The sequence below is a fragment of the Halichoerus grypus genome, chromosome 10, assembly GCF_964656455.1.
Source record: "Halichoerus grypus chromosome 10, mHalGry1.hap1.1, whole genome shotgun sequence".
Classification (NCBI taxonomy): domain Eukaryota; kingdom Metazoa; phylum Chordata; class Mammalia; order Carnivora; family Phocidae; genus Halichoerus; species Halichoerus grypus.
The window spans coordinates 114,141,670-114,160,851 of NC_135721.1; the positions used below are offsets into that span (position 1 = coordinate 114,141,670).

The 19,182-nt window shown below is 41.1% G+C and overlaps 1 protein-coding gene across 2 annotated transcripts in view; it reads right to left on the bottom strand.

Moving 5' to 3' along the window:
- Positions 1-602: 602 nt before the first annotated feature.
- The window catches only part of CDK5RAP1 (CDK5RAP1 mitochondrial tRNA methylthiotransferase), a 36,932-nt gene continuing 18,352 nt past the window's right edge, over positions 603-19,182 (bottom strand). For both annotated transcript variants that reach the window (XM_078057088.1, XM_078057089.1), the window contains 5 exons: positions 17,127-17,182; positions 14,995-15,125; positions 12,016-12,165; positions 6,026-6,166; positions 603-885 (listed from right to left, as the gene is read on the bottom strand). In XM_078057088.1, the coding sequence (XP_077913214.1) occupies positions 805-885; positions 6,026-6,166; positions 12,016-12,165; positions 14,995-15,125; positions 17,127-17,182 (559 nt within the window). In that variant the 3' untranslated portion in view covers positions 603-804. The remainder of the gene's footprint in view (positions 886-6,025; positions 6,167-12,015; positions 12,166-14,994; positions 15,126-17,126; positions 17,183-19,182) is intronic.

Consider the following 19,182-nt stretch of genomic DNA (forward strand, 5'->3'; position numbering starts at 1 on the left):
AGAGAACTTATGGTTACCAGCAGGGAGGAGTGGGGGGATGGCTGAAATAGGTGATGGGGATTAAGGAGTACACTTGTTATGATGAGCACAGGGTGATGTATGGAAGTACTGATTCACTATATTATACACCTGGAACTAATATATTAGTTATATACAACTATAATAACAGTTAACTAACTGGAATTAAAATAAAAACATAAAATAAAAACAAAAACCAATAAAAACATAAAATCAGGGGAGGAAAAAAAAACCCTCCAAGTGCTATCAGACCTAAGGGCAACGAATGACCTGACAGGCTAAAAAAAGAGTCCCAGGAAGGAAATCCTCAGGTAAAATATGAGAATAAAGTAAGGAGACAGGCAGCTAAGTCAATGTCATTAAACCAAAATATTAGAAAATGTAGGGCAGTTTTCCCAAGCAAATGGTTCTCTCCACCTTCCCCTCCTTTAGTCTCTAACTCATAGGGTCCAGAGTTGAAAATAGACAAGTTAGCAGTGTCCACAGCAAAAACTGGGTTGGAAAACACTTAACACAGACTGTAGGGAAAATCCCAGAAACACTAACCAAGGCAAAAATGAAGTAAAAGTAGAGAGACAAAGGGACTGCTTTACTTTCGGTAAATTTAATGACTATAAAAGCTGTTCACATAGCAGGAAAGAGATACATTTTCCATTTGACATAAAGCTGCTTCAACACTTGCAGTTTGTCTCCAGAGCTTCGTTATCTCTTTCATTAGTGACCAGTCATAGCTCCCTTCCTCTCGGCAAGGACAGCCCTTGTCAATTCTAAGGCCATCTACCCAGGTCAGCAATATGCTGAGGAGTCCTTCAGGGTGGTCCTGCAGAGAACATGTCCTTTAAGTGTCTGAGAGCTGGTAGACGTGATCTGAAAGAAAACCAGTCAGAAGAAAGTGAGGTAACCAGGACTGCACTTAATGTGGAGCCTCCAGAGGAGAGGCCACCAACAGGGAGCTAACGGAGGTGGTGACAGGCTAGCAGAGACTGCATGGTTCCCATGTGCCCCCCATCCTAGGAAGAAGAGACATCTGATACAATGGTAATATATATAGTTTAAGAAATCTAAAATAGTTTAGTCCCAAACTACCATTTCCCCCCTTTCTCTTGACAGATGGCTCTTCTCCAGCACTAACCATAAGTTTCTGGTGTGAGCTGCCCATCACAGACCCTGCCCTCCTAACCCCAGGGGTAAGCTGTGATCTAGGCTTACCAGTCACATCTTTCCTTAGGATATTTATGGCCAAAATTTGGTGAGAAAAGCTCTCTTTTCTCTCTAATTGAGATCTGAAAGCATGTGACTCCAAAGGAGCTTTCAGGAGAAGACAGGCAAAAATATGTAAACAAAGATGACTTCAGGCACTGAAAAGTGTTACGAAGATAAAATGGGCTGATGTGATAAAGGGAAGCTGCTTTAGCTTCCCTAAAGAGAAGGCATCTCGGGGCCCCTGGGTGGCTCAGTCTTTTAAGCGGCTGCCTTCGGCTCAGGTCATGATCCCAGGCTCCTAGGATCGAGCCCCGCATCGGGCTCCCTGCTCAGCAGAGAGCCTGCTTCTCCCTTTCCCTCTGCCTGCCACTCTGCCTACTTGTGCTATCTCTCTGTCAAATAAATAAATTTTAAAAAATCTATAAAAAAAAAAAAAGAGAAGGCATCTCAAGGAGGTGACATTTCAGAGAGAAACTGAAGGTTAAAAAGATGGCATCAAATAAAAATCAAGAGCCTCCCAAGAACAAAACACGTGCAAAGTCCTTGACACTAGAACTAGGTCTGAGGGGCAAAAGGGAGGCCACCAAGACTGGAGGAGGGAGCGTAAGAAGAGTAGAGGGAACATGAGGTTGGAAAGGTAGCTGGGACAGATCATATAAGGCCTCAGACACTGTGCATTTCATGCTGGCTCCAATGAGAAACCACTGGAGGGCTTAAGCAGAGGAGTCAGTGATCTGATTTAGAAAGACCACAGCGACTACTGTGGGGCAGACAGACTAGAGGAGGGCAAGAATGGAAGTGGAGAATCTGAAGCTTTTGGAATTCTCATGCACTGCTGGTGGGAGGGCAATATGATAATTACTTTGGCTAGTTCTGTTATATACACTCTATGACCCAGCAATTCTAAGCCATTTATCCAACAGAAATGAATACATATGTGCACTAAAACACATGTACAGGAATAGTCATAGCAATCCCATCGTAACAGCTCCAAAATGGAAACAACCAAAATGGCCATCAATAGCACAATATATTGTAGTATATGCATATAACATGGATAAATATAATCACTGATGAACTGCATAACATAAGACTGAGGAAAAGAAGACAAGCACCAAAAATACATGTTGTATGATTCAATTTTATCACAAAAATAGACAAAACTAAACAATGGCATTCGAAATTAGGATGTAGGAGCACCTGGGTGGCTTAGTTGGTTGAGCGTCCAACTCTTGATTTTGGCTCAAAATTGGTTGAGGGATCAAGCCCCACATTGGGCTCCATGCTGAACGCTGAGCCTGCTTGGGATTCTCTCTCTCCCTCTCCCTCTGCCCTTCCCGCACTCTCTCTAGGCGCTCTCTCAAAAAAAAAAAAAAGAAGAAGAAATTAGGATGTAGGGAAGAAGAGTAACTAGTAGGAACATGAAAGTCTGAGGTTTTGAAAATATTCTATTTCTTGATCCAAGTGGCAGGGTCACTTTGTGATAATTCATCAAGTAGTATACTTATAATATGGGCAATTTTCTATATTTATGATATGCTTCAATAAAATAATTCATCTTTAAAATACAGAAGCAGAAAATCATAAGAAGGCTGCTGAAATCTCCCAACCAAGAAATGATGGTAGCTTGGAGATAGAAAGAAACAGGCACATTCACGATACATTCCATAAGTAAGCTAAAACAGATGGACTGCTGATAGAATACAGGAAAGTGAGTATCTAGGATGAGTTCTAAATTTTTGGCTTGAGCAACTGAGTGTGCCATTTACTGAGATGGGGAGGGTTTGAAAAGAAGAAAATCGGGGCGCCTGGGTGGCTCAGTCATTAAGCGTCTGCCTTCGGCTCAGGTCATGATCCCAGGGTCCTGGGATCGAGCCCCGCATCGGGCTCCCTGCTCAGCGGGAAGCCTGCTTCTCCCTCTTCCACTCCCCCTGCTTGTGTTCCCTCTCTCGCTGTGTCTCTCTCTGTCAAAGAAATAAATAAAATCTTTAAAAAAAAAAAAAAAAAAAAAAAGAAGAAAATCGCAATGAAGAATTCATTCTATTTTGGCCATATTAAGTTTAAGATGCAAGAGAGAAAGGATATAAATGTAAATCTCTTGACGAGAAGGTATGGAAAGGAAAACATAAGGGACAGTGTAACAGAACATGAAGATGTTTCCTATACAGTCCCATCTGAGCAAATAGCACATATGGGTAGGGATGTGAGTGAGCTAGTGGAAATAATAATGAGACAATGAGGTCTCATCTGATTGTATCGCTTTTCTCCATGAAATATGAGGCAAAGACATCAGCTGAGACTAGGGTTTGGATAGGTGAGTAAAGATTTAAGGAGAAAGAGTAGGAAAGTCAGTTTACTAGGGAAATAGAGTAGGATCAGGATTTCAGGGCCATGCTGAGTGCTCATGTGAGTTTTATGGTTATGAATTTGAACTGAATGCAGCTGGGTTCATGTGGTGGAGACTGTTACTTGTCTCCCAACGCTTCTCTCTTCCTAACAGAACTCCCAATTATAGCTGGGCATCTGATCATTCAGAATGAAGATCTTCCCAGCTTCTTTGCAGCCTGGTATAATATGTTATAAATTGTGTGTGGAACTCCTATAAACTGCCCTGAAAGGAAAAGAGCATCCCCTTTCCCTCTCTTCCTCCTTCCTGCTAGTTAGAATATGGATATGGTGGCTGGAGCAACCATCTAGGATCATGGAGTAACCTTAAGGATGGAAACCACACAGCAGCAGATCAGAAGATAGGAGCCTGGACCCCTGATGATCATGAAACCATCAAAATCACCAGTTCTGGACCTTCCACATCTAGATTTTTATGTAAAAGAGAACTACCATATTTAAGCCACTGTATTTTGAGTTTTCAATCACCATCACCTGACCTAATCTATGTAATACAGATTATCCGCATGCTTTTCCCTATTGATGTTCAGCTGCTAGGGTATAGACGCAGAAGAAGATAATCACTTTCACCAGGGTTGGGTTTAGCCAAATAAGCACCAGACAAAAAAGGGAGACAAGAAAGTGAAATTTGGGGCACCTGGCTGGCTCAGTCAGTGGAGCATGCAACTCTTGACCTCAGGGTTGTAGGTTCAAGCCCCACGTTGGGTGTAGAGATTACTTAAAAAAAAAAAAAATGAAATATATGAGAGAGTGGTTCTAGTGCAGCCCAGAAACTCCATGTGAAGAGAAATGAGAACAGCAAAGAGGAACAATAGAGAGAGCCAACAGAACCCCAGTTCCACAGCTCCTTCTTCATTTTGATCCTTCCACTAAATCTACCTGTGGGGTTTATGTCACTTGGGAACAAAAAAGGAGTAGTAAGTAATACAGCATCACCTTTCTACCTCTCTTGACAGATGGAATTTTTCTATTACATAGAAGAATATCATACTAGGGGCGCCTGGGTGGCTCAGTCGGTTGAGCGACTGCCTTCGGCTCAGGTCATGATCCCGGAGTCCTGGGATCGAGCCCCACATCGGGCTCCCGGCTCGGCGGGGAGCCTGCTTCTCCCTCTGACCCTCCCCCCTCTCATGCTGTTTCTCTCTCGCTCGCTCTCTAATAAATAAATAAATAAATAATATTAAAAAAAAAAAGAAGAATATCATACTAACAATACAACCCAGCACACCAACCTCATTCCCTTTTTCAAATAACCCTTACCTGCAGTGAAAAGAAAGTAGGAGGGGTGGGAAAGCAACTAAAAACCAAAAAAAGCGAACATTCAAAAGACAGAGAAATAAGCAAACAAGACAGTGTCCCCCAAAAAAAAAACAAATGGAGAAGCCTATGAGGGATTATTTCCAAATCAATCACATTGCTGTCTAGTAGGAATTATTCCACTTAGTAAATTCTTAAAGTAAGACAAAGCCCGGTTGAAACAAAGCCAGAAGGGAGTAGGATCACATAAAGTCCCCAACCAGCAAACTGACCATGTTTTAAGTTTTTGTCAGATGGACAGAACAGAACATCTCAGTGGTGGTAAAATTTTCAGGCCAATCCAAAGAAGTTACATGTCTTCTTCAGCTGCAAGCCATGGACTATGGCCCCCATGACAAGGCAGATATGACAATAAGAGCAAGGACAGAAAGTAGAGGGTGAGGCATGAGGGAACAGGGCAAAGGATGTAATACTGATCAGCATCAGCAGAAAAAAGAAGCACCCTCTCTCCATTTCTCTCTTCTGCAGATTCTTCAGAGCTCAGTGTGGGAGAAGAAGCTTTGTTCCTGCCTACCTCATCAGTATGTGTCCTGTCAGGCTACGGTCCTAGGATAAAGTGGACCAGAAGAAAAGATGGCAGTAACAGACCTGTATAGTGTGATAAGAAAAAGAGGTAGGAAGAAAGTACATGAAGGAGGGAAGAAAGGGGGGAAAAGAATGAAGGGGAAACCCCACAGCCATTCATCTGGATCTGCTAGTCCAGGAGAAGTGAGAGATACCTAGGGCATCAGAAACCTCAAAGGGCATGCTCATCTCTGACAGAGAGATGATCAACTCACTCAGAATCACTTACACTTCCTAGCCTCTCCGCAACAGGGAACTGTATGCTACTGTGTACTCCAATCTCACCAAATTCCCAAAAGGAACCCTTCTAAGACAGAAGAAAGGCAAAGAAATGCAAGAAGGCATTAGTTAGGAGCAGTTCAAAATTCAGTTCAAGGTGCCCTCTCATTGTTCAGGCTGAGAAGAGATTTTTATTTAACTAAAGAATTTCTCCTGGAAGAAATTTCATTCCCCCCAAAATTACCCAATCCAACATCCATTACACAATGCAAGCCAAAAGCCCAAAAGGACACCTTACCTTCACCAGCACATAGTCCCCAGGCTGAGCTCTGACCTTGACCTCAGAGTTATTAACGTCCTCCATTTCTACATCAGGGAAGATCACTTTAAGGTTTCCATCATTCCGGCCACACAGATCAGTAGCAGAGCGTTTACTGTGCTGCAGAAAGAACAGAGAGTTATGAATCTGTCACAGTCATCAGTTCTGGGAAGGCAAAAATTATGCCTTCTCTGTCTCAGATCCCTAAGGGTCTTACTTATAGAGCATTCCTTAATCAAGGAATCACTAAAGACTACATGTTTACTGCTGCTTCACCAACAAAGACAATCATGGCACACTACAGAAACTCAATAAAGTTTTATTGACTATGTATTAATAAATGACTCAATCAGTCTTTGACTACAGAATTATGTTCCTCAGGAATGGACCTCCAACAGTCCTGAAGGCAAGGACATATGGGTGATGCACTTGGCAAAATGATTTTCACTATATCCGGTCTCACAGTAATCACTCAGGAATGTTCTGGGGTTGTCTGGCCTGGGTTATTGTAACCGTAATGAACAGGCAGACATGAAGCCAGAGTCTCCATCACAACATACAGAAGACAGGGTCAGGAGAATAAAACCAGTGTAATGGAATTAACTTCTAGAATATACAAGTTTTTCTCTTCCAGCCATTATGAAGTGACAAGAACCAAATTTATCCTCTGGCCTAAACCAGGAAACTGGACAAAATATATGAAATCACTATTTTCAGATACTGAACTACAGACTGTACAAGACTGTGAACCCAAGAGAAGGGAAACAAATGAGATGAGCCCTCCAAAGACCCCTGCATTCTGCCAGAAGGCTTGTATCAGATCAGAGCATGCAAAGCAGGGAGGAAGATTCTCGAGGCAGCATGGTGGTTCTCTCTGGATTTAGGAAAAAGAGATCAGAGTTCAGGGAGCCTACAGTAGCTAGAAATAGTAGAGCAAGTTTTAGAGAAGAGGGAGTAAAGCAGAAAAAGAGCTGTAGAAATATGCACAGGGATCCTCTGAGTCCTTGCTAAACACTAACACCTGCTTGTATAGAGTGAAACTCCATTAAGTCAGGCAAAGAGAGTAACCTGGGAACTGTCAGCAGATGGGCTCCCAGAGCTCATGCAGGGCTGGGAATCATCAGACCTACCACTGGACAGTCCTCACTGATTCCTTGGAACATGCAGTAGTGACTCCAGAAAAGCCACACCTTAGTAATGACGCTAAACTATCCTTGGGATAAAAACGTTTTCTTTTTTTTTTTTTTTAACTTTTCTAACAAAGCTTAAAAATGAGCCTTGAAAGGATTAAACTGAACAGCAAATAACATAACTGCCTATCAGAACAAAGCCCAACACAAAATCCAGACCTCAAAAATGAACATCACAATGTCAAATACCCCATCAAAAATCACTAGATATGCCCAGAAGCAGAAAAATGTGACCCAGAATCAGGAGAAAAGTCAATCAACAAAAACAGACCAAGAAATAATAGCAATGATGGAATTATCACAAAAATAACAAACCAGTTTTTATAATTAAATTCAAAGGAAACTAAGTTTCAAAGGAAAACAAGAATACAAAAGAGAAGGTATTAAAAACCAAATGTAATTTATACAGATGGAAATATAATATAGAAGATTAAAAATTCAATAGGTAGTAGCAGATTATACACTGCCAAAGGAAAAAATAGTGAACCTGAAAACTGGGCAAAAGAAACTGTCCAAAATGAAGCACAAAGATATAAAAGGCAGAAAAAAAATGAACAATTTCAATGACCTATATAACATCATCAAGTGGTTGGATATATAAGTAATTGGAGTCACGGAAAGAGAATAGAAACAGAAGGAGTGAGTGGCAGGAAGCAGGAGGAGTGCAGGAAAAATATCTGAAGAATAATTGATGAAAATTTTCCAAATTTGATGAAAATTATAAACCCACAAACTAAGAAGCCTCAACACATCCCAAAGAAAACACAAGGGATAAAAACAAAGAAAGCCATGCCAAGACACATCAAATTTCTAAAAACAGTGATAAAGCAAATATCTTTAAAAAGCAGCCAGAGAAAAAAGGTATTTTAGCTCTTAAACTAATACTACTTTAGGGAAACAGCAGTCAGGTAAGATTTTAAAAGATTCCCCACTGTCTCCTTATAAAACACTTACTAGTTACAAAAGGAAAAAGAGTAACTTTTCAGTCAACAAGCCTAGTTGACACCACCTTAATGAAATGTTCAAAATTAACATCACCAGTAATGAAGCAATCACAACTATATGCCACCCCAAAAGATACAATTAAGAAGGACACAATACCATTTCTCTAATATGCCTGCCTAAAAATTACATAACCTGAATCTTATCACAAGGAAACTCGTCAGAAAAACTCAAATTAAGGAACGTTCTACAAAATAACAGGCCTATAACCATCAAGTGTCAAGATTATGAAAGTCAAAGAAAGACTGAGGAATTATTCTAGACTGAAGGAGACCAGACAGACATGACAATTAATGCAACATATGACACTGACCTGAATCTTTTTCCTATAAAGGAAGTTCTGAGACAAGTGGAGAAACTTAAATGGGGTTGGAGGATTGGAGTGCAGAAATCTAACAAGGTTAATTTCCTGATTTTGATGGTTGTACTGTAGTTATGTAGGAGAATGTCCATGTTTATATGAGATATATACTACAGTATCTGAAGGGGTTGAGGGCATCAGGTCAGCAACTAACTCTCAAATGAGTCAAAGAAAAAAAGTTCTTGGTACTGCGTTGCAACTTTTCTGTAAGTTTATGATTGTCTTACAATAAATTTTTAAAAAGATAGTGTTCAGATTCTATGATTTGAACAAACCAACCATAAAAGAATACTTATGAGACAGAGAAATTAGAACACTGACTAAATATTTGATAATATTAACAAACAACTGTCAATTATTTCAAATATGATAATAGCATTATGTTGGGGTTTTTTCTTAAAAGAGTCCTTATCTTAGGGAACGTGGGTGGCACAGTCAGTTAAGTGTCCAAATCTGTGTTTTGGCTCAGGTCCTGATCTCAGGGTTGTGAGATCAAGCCCTGCGTCAGGCTCTGTGCTGAGCTCGGAGTCTGCTTAAGTCTCTCTCTCCCTCCCCCTCTGCCCCTCTGTCTCCTCTCTAAAATAAATAAATAAATCTTTTTTAAAAAAAGAGTCCTGCGTGGTTCAGTCAGTTAAGCGGCTGCCTTCGGCTCAGGTCATGGGTCCTGGGATCGAGTCCCACATCAGGCTCCTTGCTCAGCAGGGAGCCTGCCTCTTCCTCTCCCTCTGCCTGCTGCTCCCCCTGCTTGTGCTCTCTCTCTGTCTTTCAAATAAATAAAATCTTTTAAAAAATAAAAATAGAGTCCTTATTCTTTTAAAAATATATATATACTGAAATGTTTACTGACAAAATACTATGATGTGTTAAGTATAATATATATAATATGATGTATAAGGTACTTGCTTCAAAACAATCCAATGGGGGCAGTAAAGATGAAAACAAAATTAGCCATGATTAACACTGTACTGACAGCTGTTGAAGTTTGTTAATGGGTACATGGGCATTCATTATACTGCTCTCTCTATATCTATGTATTTTTTTAATTCCCCATAATTAAAAAAAAGGTGGGGCATAGGGAAGGAATATTGTTTAGAGGCTCTAGAATGAGATAGACCCGAGTCGAATTCTGGCTCTGCCACACTAGCTGTATGGCCTTCGGGAAGTTATTCTACTTCTCTGAATCTCTGTTTCATCTCAATAAAAGCGCTAATAATAGCACCACCTCCGGGTGCCTGGGTGGCTCAGTTGGTTGGGTGACTGCCTTCGGCTCAGGTCATGATCCTGGAGTCCTGGGATCGAGTCCCGCATCGGGCTCCCTGTTCAGCAGGGAGTCTGCTTCTCCCTCTGACCCTCCTCCCTCTCATGCTCTCTGTCTCTCGTTCTCTCGCAAATAAATAAAATCTTAAAAAAAAATAAAAATAAAAATAAAAAATAGCACTACCTCCAAAAACTGTAGTGGGACTCAATGTGCCAATGACCATAAGTGCGCAGTTTCTTAAGAAAAAAAAAAAGTGCACAGTTCCTGGCAGACAGTAAATGCTCAGTATACATGAGTTATAATCATCTTCTCTGCCACTCTGGATATAGCAACTCAAGTTTTAAACTGGCCAGGATTAAAGGAAAGAAAGTCTCCTCTAAAAGAAAGTAAAGACTCCCAATGGCTAGCCCTGAAAAATCCATTTATTCTCTAGCCCCAAGTGAGTATTGGCTTATGTTATATGCATAAGAAATAATCTTTCTTTGGTTTATTTAATTACCATAGGTTCTCTGTAAGGCTGATGAAGTCAGGGACACAGATTAGTAAACTTTGAGTACTTATTCATTCATTCAAAAGACAAGTACACTATTCTGTGCCTGACTCTGTGAGGAGAGCTGGGAATACAATAAGACCTAACTCTTACTGGATAAAATGTAGACTGCTAATAGACATGTACATGTACAGATCTCCAGAATCACAGCTGATACCCTAAATTACAAAGCACTTAATGAGGCAAACACCTTTTGGGGTATCACACTAGCTGAGCATCACCATCCATCAGCCAACTGCCAGTCTAGAACACAGGAAGATCCCCTAATCCAGATGAGCTGATCAAGTACCCCTCCTGGAAGCTGGAGATGGGGCTGAGAGACACGGTTTTGGTCTGTGAATAGCTAGAACTATAATATGTAAACACAGGAACTACAGGGCTGCTGTGCTCTGCAACAAAGATGAAGCAGCCGGAAAAGCTGGTCTAAGGAGACGAGAAAGTACGAGCCTTAAAGGGCTTCCCACACTAGGCACAGTCCTTCCTGCCCTTGGGCTCCACAAGACAACCCTGAAGTACAAAAAAGAATTCGTTCTGGCTTAGGCTGAATGGCGTGAAGAAATTTCTCATTGTTACTCACCAAAGAGTCCTAACAAACACAAATACCAGGCAATTAGTGGCTCTGATGCTACCATATCCTAAGGCATAGAACAGGACTCTCCTTTCTCAATCCAGGACTTAGGAGGAGTCACAGAAAGGGCCCCATCTCTCTTTCCCCTCCTCTTCCCAATGGCCGCAACATATAGCTTCAGGCTCCCAAACTCACCCCTTATTCCATCTGTTTAGTGCTCTAATAGCTAGGTTCCCAGGCTTGACCACAGAAGCCTATAGGAACCCCAAACTTCCTAAAATGCAGTACATTTCTAAGAAAATGTGATTTTAAAAAGAATCGAAGGAGCGCCTGGCTGGCTCAGTTGGTAGAGCATGCAACTCTTGATCTCAGGGTTGTGGGTGAGCTCCACATTGGATGTGGAGATTACTTTAAAAAATAAAATCTTCAGAAAAATTGAAAAATAATAAAAATTGAAAAGGATTGCAGACAGACAGTAAAATTAATTCTAAAAACATACATACTGCTTCCAGAAAGATGGAGCAGACATACTTCTTCCTAATCCTTCTGCTGCTAAGTACAAAAATATCTTTCAGGAATGAAGAAGAAATCCAGACATTCTAAGATGAAGGAAGAGAATCTACTGCCAGAGTGTCTAAAGGAAGTTCTCTAAAAATAAAGGAAAAGATAAAAGAAGGAAGTTTGGAACATTAGGAAGGAAGGAAAAAACATAATGACATGATTACCTATGCAGAAAATCCCAAGGAAAATGCCAAAAAAACTCCTAGAACTACTGATTTCAGCAAGGTCACAGAGTACAAGATAAACATAAAAAATTTAATTATTTCTGTACAATATAGTGAACACATGAAACACCTGAACTAAAACATACAATAGCAACTACAACAGCTTAAAAAAAAAGATACTAAGGTGTAAATCTAACAAAATACATATAAGATCCTTAACACAAAAACTCTGATAAATCAAAGATGATCTAAATAAAAGGGAGACATATTGTGTTCCAAAAAACAAACAAAAAACATATATACATATGACCTTACCCCCTCCACCAGCACTAGCTGGGTACAACCCACAGAGGCCATGTTGGCTTTTGTTGCTTCTTCTCGAAAGACAGTAATAAGTTCCTCCAAACGCCTTAATTTTACCTCTTCTGGGACATCATCTTTCAGCCTGTGATATGCCCGGGTCTTCTATAAAAAAAAAAAAAAGAGACAGAGGTCACCAAAGACTCATAGAACCCCCTTCCCTCCTTTTTTTTTAGATTTATTTATTTTAGGGGCACCTGGGTGGCTCAGTCAGTTAGGTAGTCTGCCTTCAGCTCGGGTCATGATCCCAGGGTCCTGGGACTGAGGCCCATGTCAGGGCTGCTTCTCCCTCTCCCTCTGCTGCTCCCCCTGCTTGTGTTCTCTCTCTCTGTCAAATAAATAAAATCTTTAAAATAAAAAAAAAAGATTTATTCATTTTAGAGGGGGGAGAGAGAGTACGCATGCGCCGCATGCTAACAAATTAGGGAATGGGCAGAGGAAGATGGGGATAGAGAATCCTCAAGCAGACTCCCCTCTGAGCAGGGAGCCTGACAAGGGGCTGGATCCCAGGATCCTGAGATCATGACCTGAGCCGAAATCAAGAGTTGGATGCTCAACTGCCTAAGCCACCCAGGTGCCCCCACCCCATAGAATCCATTCTTAAGGTACAGACAGGGACTAGGTTCATTCCACCTCCAAGTTACAGACATACGTACAGGAACCCAAGCCATGACAGAAGGGTTCTCTAGCTCTAGGAGCATTCTAAAAGAAAAAGGTAACTATACAGTCAAGTCACATTTTTACAAGGGTTAAATTCTAAATTTAGCACATGAAAATCGACTCAAAATTGTTGATATATTTATAGGATACAAATGTAACCTTTATACAAATGTAACACACTAAATTAACTCATTAGCAGCACTATTTATAAGACACAAAATGCAAAGCAGCCTAAATGTTTATCAATAGGTTATCAGTAAAACAAATTATGCTTTATCTATACAACAGAATATTACACCAGTGAAAAAAGAATGTACTGATATGTACATGATATGTACTGATATGTACTGATATGATTGATATGATTGCTCTCCAAAACATACTCTTAACAGAAATAAGATATAGATCAACATGTACAACAATTTTGGTGTAAAAAGAATAAATAAAAATAGGTTTATAAATACATGAAATATCTCTGGAAGTTTACAGAAGAAACTCCTAAGAGTGATTACCTTCAAGGAAGGAACTGAAAAACCAGGCAACCTGGGAAGAAGGAAGAACAAGTACTTCTCATTGCACACTATTTTGAACTTCTGAATTTTATATAATAAGCTCATATTACCCAGTCCAAAAAAATTTTTTAAAGAAAATTTATCCTTGAAAAGCCTTTTAAATTGTTCAAAACTATGGACAGGGTGCATACATGTACGTGTTGTGTGTATATAAACACATTTTTTAAAAGATTTTATTTATTTATTTTTGCGAGAGAAAGAGGAAGAGCGAGCACGAGCAGGGGGAAGGGCAGAGGGAGAAGCAGACTCCCTGCTGAGCAGGGAGCCGGATACGGGACTCAATCCCAGGACCCCAGGATCATGATCTGAGCCAAAGGTAGACACCCAACCGACTGAGCCACCCAGGCACCCAACACATTTTTTTTAAGTTTTCTATATACAAGCTTATAACACAGTTGAAGAACCACTGAGCTAGATATAAGTACGGAATAACAGGAAAACCTATATACCAAAGTGTGGTCATTCCAATCGGCCTTTGAGAGAACTACCAAATGGCGAATGGGTTTACTCTATTTTGTCTTCTTATTAACAAAAACTTGTCTCTATTGTGTTTACCATTACCAAGCACTATTCTCATTTCAAAGGTGGAGAGACCAAGGACCTTTCTCAAGATCACATAGTTAGTAAGAATGGCAGAATTTGAATGCTTGTTCTCATCCACTAGACTACTTAAGTCTCTATAACCTTAATCCTAACCTAGAAATTAGATCCCTAAGTGAACACTCATACTCAATGCCCATGATGCTGCCACCACACACTGTAAACCCATTTCCCAATTCTAGCATTATAAAGAATTTCTCTTGCGTATTTGTGATGTGGAAAAGAAGCAGTAGATTTGGAACTCAAATCTACTCTGAAGCTTCATTCCTGAAATAATTCTGTAACAGACATAAACATACACAATGGCCCACTTACACTGCCTACAGAACACTAGACAGTGGGCTCTAAAAGACATGAATTAGCTTCGTTGACGGCAGCTGAGTGATGGTGGTGGCTAAGGTCATGGGATCCTTCATTCATTAAACAGCTTTCCCGAGCCTCCTGGCCACAGAGCCTCTTCAGCCTCCAGCCCAAACACAAGTAAGGCCCCCACTGAGGTGACTGGAGAGATGAGAAATGACCAGTGCAAATTCATCCTTACCATCGAGAAAATAGCAGAACTATCCCCTCTCTGCAGGAAATACACACTACTCTCCCTTTCCTTTCTCATCTCCTTCTGCTTTATTTTCCTGGGAATCTGTGTACAGGAGAAACTCTATAGTGGCTATGAGTAGATTCAGTTGGCCTAAAAAAATGAAAACTAAAATAGCTCAGGATAGCTAGGAGGACAAGGTGCATCTGTGAAACAATTCACATCTGTAGGTCAAAAAAGTCCTGCATGATTTTAGCTTTCTTATAAGGAGAGTAGCATCCTTACCTCCACATTCAAATTCTAAACGATCTAAAGATAATTTAAAATATTTTAATGAAAATAAATATTGTCACAAGCAATCCATTTTCATCTCAAATCAGTGAATTGTATAAAATAGTAGACAGGTTGATTAAAATAAAAATAAAGAAATGAGTGGTAAGATCCCCGTGGCTTCTCAAAGACTGCCCTGCTGCCACTTTCTTTTCTTGCCAGTTGTCTACAACCAGAAACCAGTCAGGAATTCTGTCAGTGTCAGCACAGAAGTAGCTTTTCCTCCATCCCAGGGCTTACCCGTCTCATACTGTAAGCAAAAAGAAAGCCCATGTTGTACTGAACTTCCCGAAGCAAAGACACTGTCTGGAGGTGATCTTCCTCCGTCTCACCACAAAAGCCAGCAATGAAATCGCTGCTGAGGCTCACTCCTGCAACGCATGACAAAGGACAGCGTGTCACTGCTGCTTACCTTCAAGAGAGGCCTTTGGCACATGTGGGCTACATACAGAGGGCAGAGCAGCAATTGTACGAGACCAGTGCTCTAACCCCTGAGCTACGGAGCCCAGAGTAGCAATTGTAAACCTTTCCTGGAGCTGTTCAGCTCATGTGCAAGTGAAACAAAATAGTCATTATAAGTTTTTTTTTTTTTTTTTTAAAGGTTTTATTTATTTGACAGAGAGAAAGACAGCCAGAGAGGGAACACAAGCAGGGGGAGTGGGAGAGGGAGAAGCAGGCTTCCCGCGGAGCAGGGAGCCTGATGTGGGGCTCGATCCCAGGACTCTGGGATCATGACCTGAGCTGAAGGCAGACACTTAATGACTGAGCCACCCAGGCGCCCCAAAATAGTCATTATAGAGCAAGATGGGATAGGCTTGCTTATCCAGAATATTCCCATGCCAGTTCTCATACTTTGGGGTGCCTGAGTGGCTCAGTTGGTTAAGCGTCCAACTCTTGGTTTCGGCTTAGGTCATGATCTCAGGATCATGATATCGAGCCCCATGTGGGGCTCCACGCTCAGCACAGAGTCTGCTTCTCTCCCTCTGGTTCCTCTCCTCGTATGCATGCACACCCTGCCTTAAATAAATAAATAAATCTTTTATAAAATTTTTTAAATAAAATCTTTAAAAAAACTTTTTTTTTTTTTAAGATTTTCTTTATTTATTTGACAGAGAGAGACACAGCGAGAGAGGGAACACAAGCAGGGGGAGTGGGAGAGGGAGAAGCAGGCTTCCCGCGGAGCAGGGAGCCCAATGCGGGGCTCGATCCCAGGACCCTGGGATCATGACCCGAGCCAAAGGCAGACGCTTAACGACTGAGCCACCCAGAAGCCCCTAAAAAAACATACTTTTGAAGCCAATTTCACATAATGTTTAAGACTATAGGAAAAATAACTATTGGTCACTAAATACTAAATGCTATGCTTTCCCATCTATTTAATTTAATCTATGTAATTATCCCAACAATCCAATGAGGTACTACCAACTCTATTTTATATATACATATATATTTTTTTTTAAAGTAAACTCTATGCCACACATGGGGCCTGAACTCACGATCCTGAGATCAAGAGTCCCATGCTCTACTGACTGAGCCAGCCAAGCACCCCTTATTAACTCTATTTTATAAATGAGGAAACTGCAGCCCAGAAAACTTCCACACTATCCTGCCAATCCAAAATGAACCTTTTTATGCATAATGCAAGTTACAATAATTAGAAATTTGGAAACAAATGTAGACATTGTCAACCAAATCTAAATTAAAAGACTACAAAGGAATTTTATTAGGAGGAAGAGAAAAGAGAAAAAGGAGTAAGAGTTAAGATAATAGGAAAGGAGGGGCGCCTGGGTGGCTCAGTCGTTAAGCATCTGCCTTCGGCTCGGGTCATGATCCCAGGGTCCTGGGATCGAGCCCCACATCGGGCTCCCTGCTCAGCGGGAAGCCTGCTTCTCCCTCTCCCACTCTCCCTGCTTGTGTTCCTTCTCTCGCTTTGTCTATCTCTGTCAAATAAACAAGTAAAATCTTAAAAAAAAAAAATTAAAAAAAAAAAAAAAAGATAATAGGAAAGGAATTACCTCTAAGTACACATTTTTAAAGATATCAATTGCCCCCAAATCAGAACTAATTTAGACCAAACTAACTTTGCCAGCTAGTAAGAAAGAAAAAGGTCTGTCCCATATGTTCAGAAACACAAAGACTATAGAAAACAAATCTCTTTCACCCTGAGGTCACAAGCTGATGCCTATCTTTGTGTATATCTAGCAAGACCAAGACATTACAAAACCAAAAATGAGAGAAAGAGAAAAATGAAAAGGAGCAAAAGCAGCATGAAGGGTGTCATAAGATAGTGTCATAGGTGTTGCCTGCATCTGACAAAAATGGTGTGGTCACTGGTAGAGTGATGTGCTCAACAGAATATTTCTTAAACGTACCTGGGATAGATTCTCTGATATGATGAATTAACTCCACATAAGCTTCTCTTGAATATCTGCAATAAAGAACAAGAAGAAAAGGCTCAGATGAACCAATCTTCTTTAAATGAATGCTACAAAAAGATAACACTATGAATTACCAATAACCACTTCTCATCCACACAGGACAGTACAAAAGTAGGTTAAAGTACCCAAAAGAGCCCTTTTGATCCAAATCCTGTAGGGTAACCTAATCTACAGCCCATGAATCTTTAGTTCAAGAACATACATTATTTTAAATAGCCTTTTTAGGGGCGCCTGGGTGGCTCAGTCGTTGGGCGTCTGCCTTCGGCTCGGGTCGTGATCCCGGGGTCCTGGGGTCGAGCCCCACATCGGGCTCCCCGCGAAGCCTGCTTCTCCCTCTCCCACTCCCCCTGCTTGTGTTCCCTCTCTCGCTGTGTCTCTCTCTGTCAAATAAATAAAGAAAATCTTTATTAAAAAAAATAATAATTTTTTATTTTATTTTTTTTTAAAGATTTTCTTTATTTATTTGACAGAGAGAGACACAGCGAGAGAGGGAACACAAGCAGGGGGAGTGGGAGAGGGAGAAGCAGGCTTCCTGCGGAGCAGGGAGCCCGATGCGGGGCTCGATCCCAGGACCCCGGGATCACGACCTAAGCTGAAGGCAGACGCTTAACGACTGAGCCACCCAGGTGCCCCTTAAATAGCCTTTTTAAAAAATAAGTAGGGGGCACCTGAGTGGCACAGTAGGTTAAGTGACAGATAGCTCAGGTCCTGATCTGTGTCATGAGATCGAGCCCCGTGTCAGGCTCCACGCTCAAGAAGGAGTCTGCTTGAGATTCTCTCTCCCTCTCCCTCTGCCCCTCCCATTCGTGCTCTCTCTCTCTCTCAAATAAATAAATCTTAAAAAAATAGTAAGTAAAGGGCGCCTGGGTGCTGGCTCAGTTGGTTAAGCGACTGCCTTCGGCTCAGGTCATGATCCTGGAGTCCCTGGATCAAGTCCCGCATCAGGCTCCCTGCTCGGCGGGGAGTCTGCTTCTCCCTCTGACCCTCCCCCCTCTCATGTACTCGCTCTCTCTCATTCTCTCTCTTAAATAAATAAATAAAATATTTAAAAAAAAAATAGTAAGTAAATAGCCTTTTTATTTCATAAGTGAGGACAGTTTAAACACTTAGGAGGATCTCTAAAATTGCCAATGTGTTGGGGCGCCTGGGTGGCTCAGTTGGTTAAGCAACTGCCTTCGGCTCAGGTCATGATCCTGGAGTCCCGGGATCGAGTCCCACATCGGGCTCCCGGCTCGGCAGGAAGCCTGCTTCTCCCTTTCCCACTCCCCCTGCTTGTGTTCCCTCTCTCGCTGTCTCTCTCTCTGTCAAATAAATAAATAAAATCTTTTAAATAAATAAATAAATAAAGGAAAGCTCTTTCTTAAAAAAAATAAAATAAAATAAAAATAAAATAAAATTGCCAATGTGGAAAACAAGGCAAGGCACTAGTTCCATACAGCTTGCCATTTGTCACTTTACCCTTTCAGTCTTACCTCTGCAATACATATTACTCCCAAAGTAAGTGAGCACACAGAGGTATGTTTAAATTCCAAGACTTAAAAAGCTTTAATGTTAAAAGCTACAGGATTCCAATTTTAAAAAGAGTGTGCCACACAGTAGGTGCTTAATAAAAAACATGCTAGGGGGCCTGGGTGGCTTAGTCAGTTGAGCATCTGACTTGGTTTTGGCTCAGGCTGTGATCTCAGGGTCATGAGATCAAGCCCCACATCGGGCTCTACTTAAGACTCTCTGCCCCCTCCACACGTGCCCTCTCTCTCTCTCTCTCTCTAAAATAAATAAATCTTAAAAAGAAATGCTAAACAAATGACATGAGTGATTCAGTCCTTAGTCTACACTTCTGGAGTAAACAGAAGCAAGTTATCATGTCCATGAGTTTACTCATGTAACAAATTTATTGAGCAGCTCCTATGTGCCACACACTATACTAGGTTCTTAGACATTGTGTGGTCCTTAAGAAAACATGGAAAGGTGCATGATGCCCCCTCCCCAA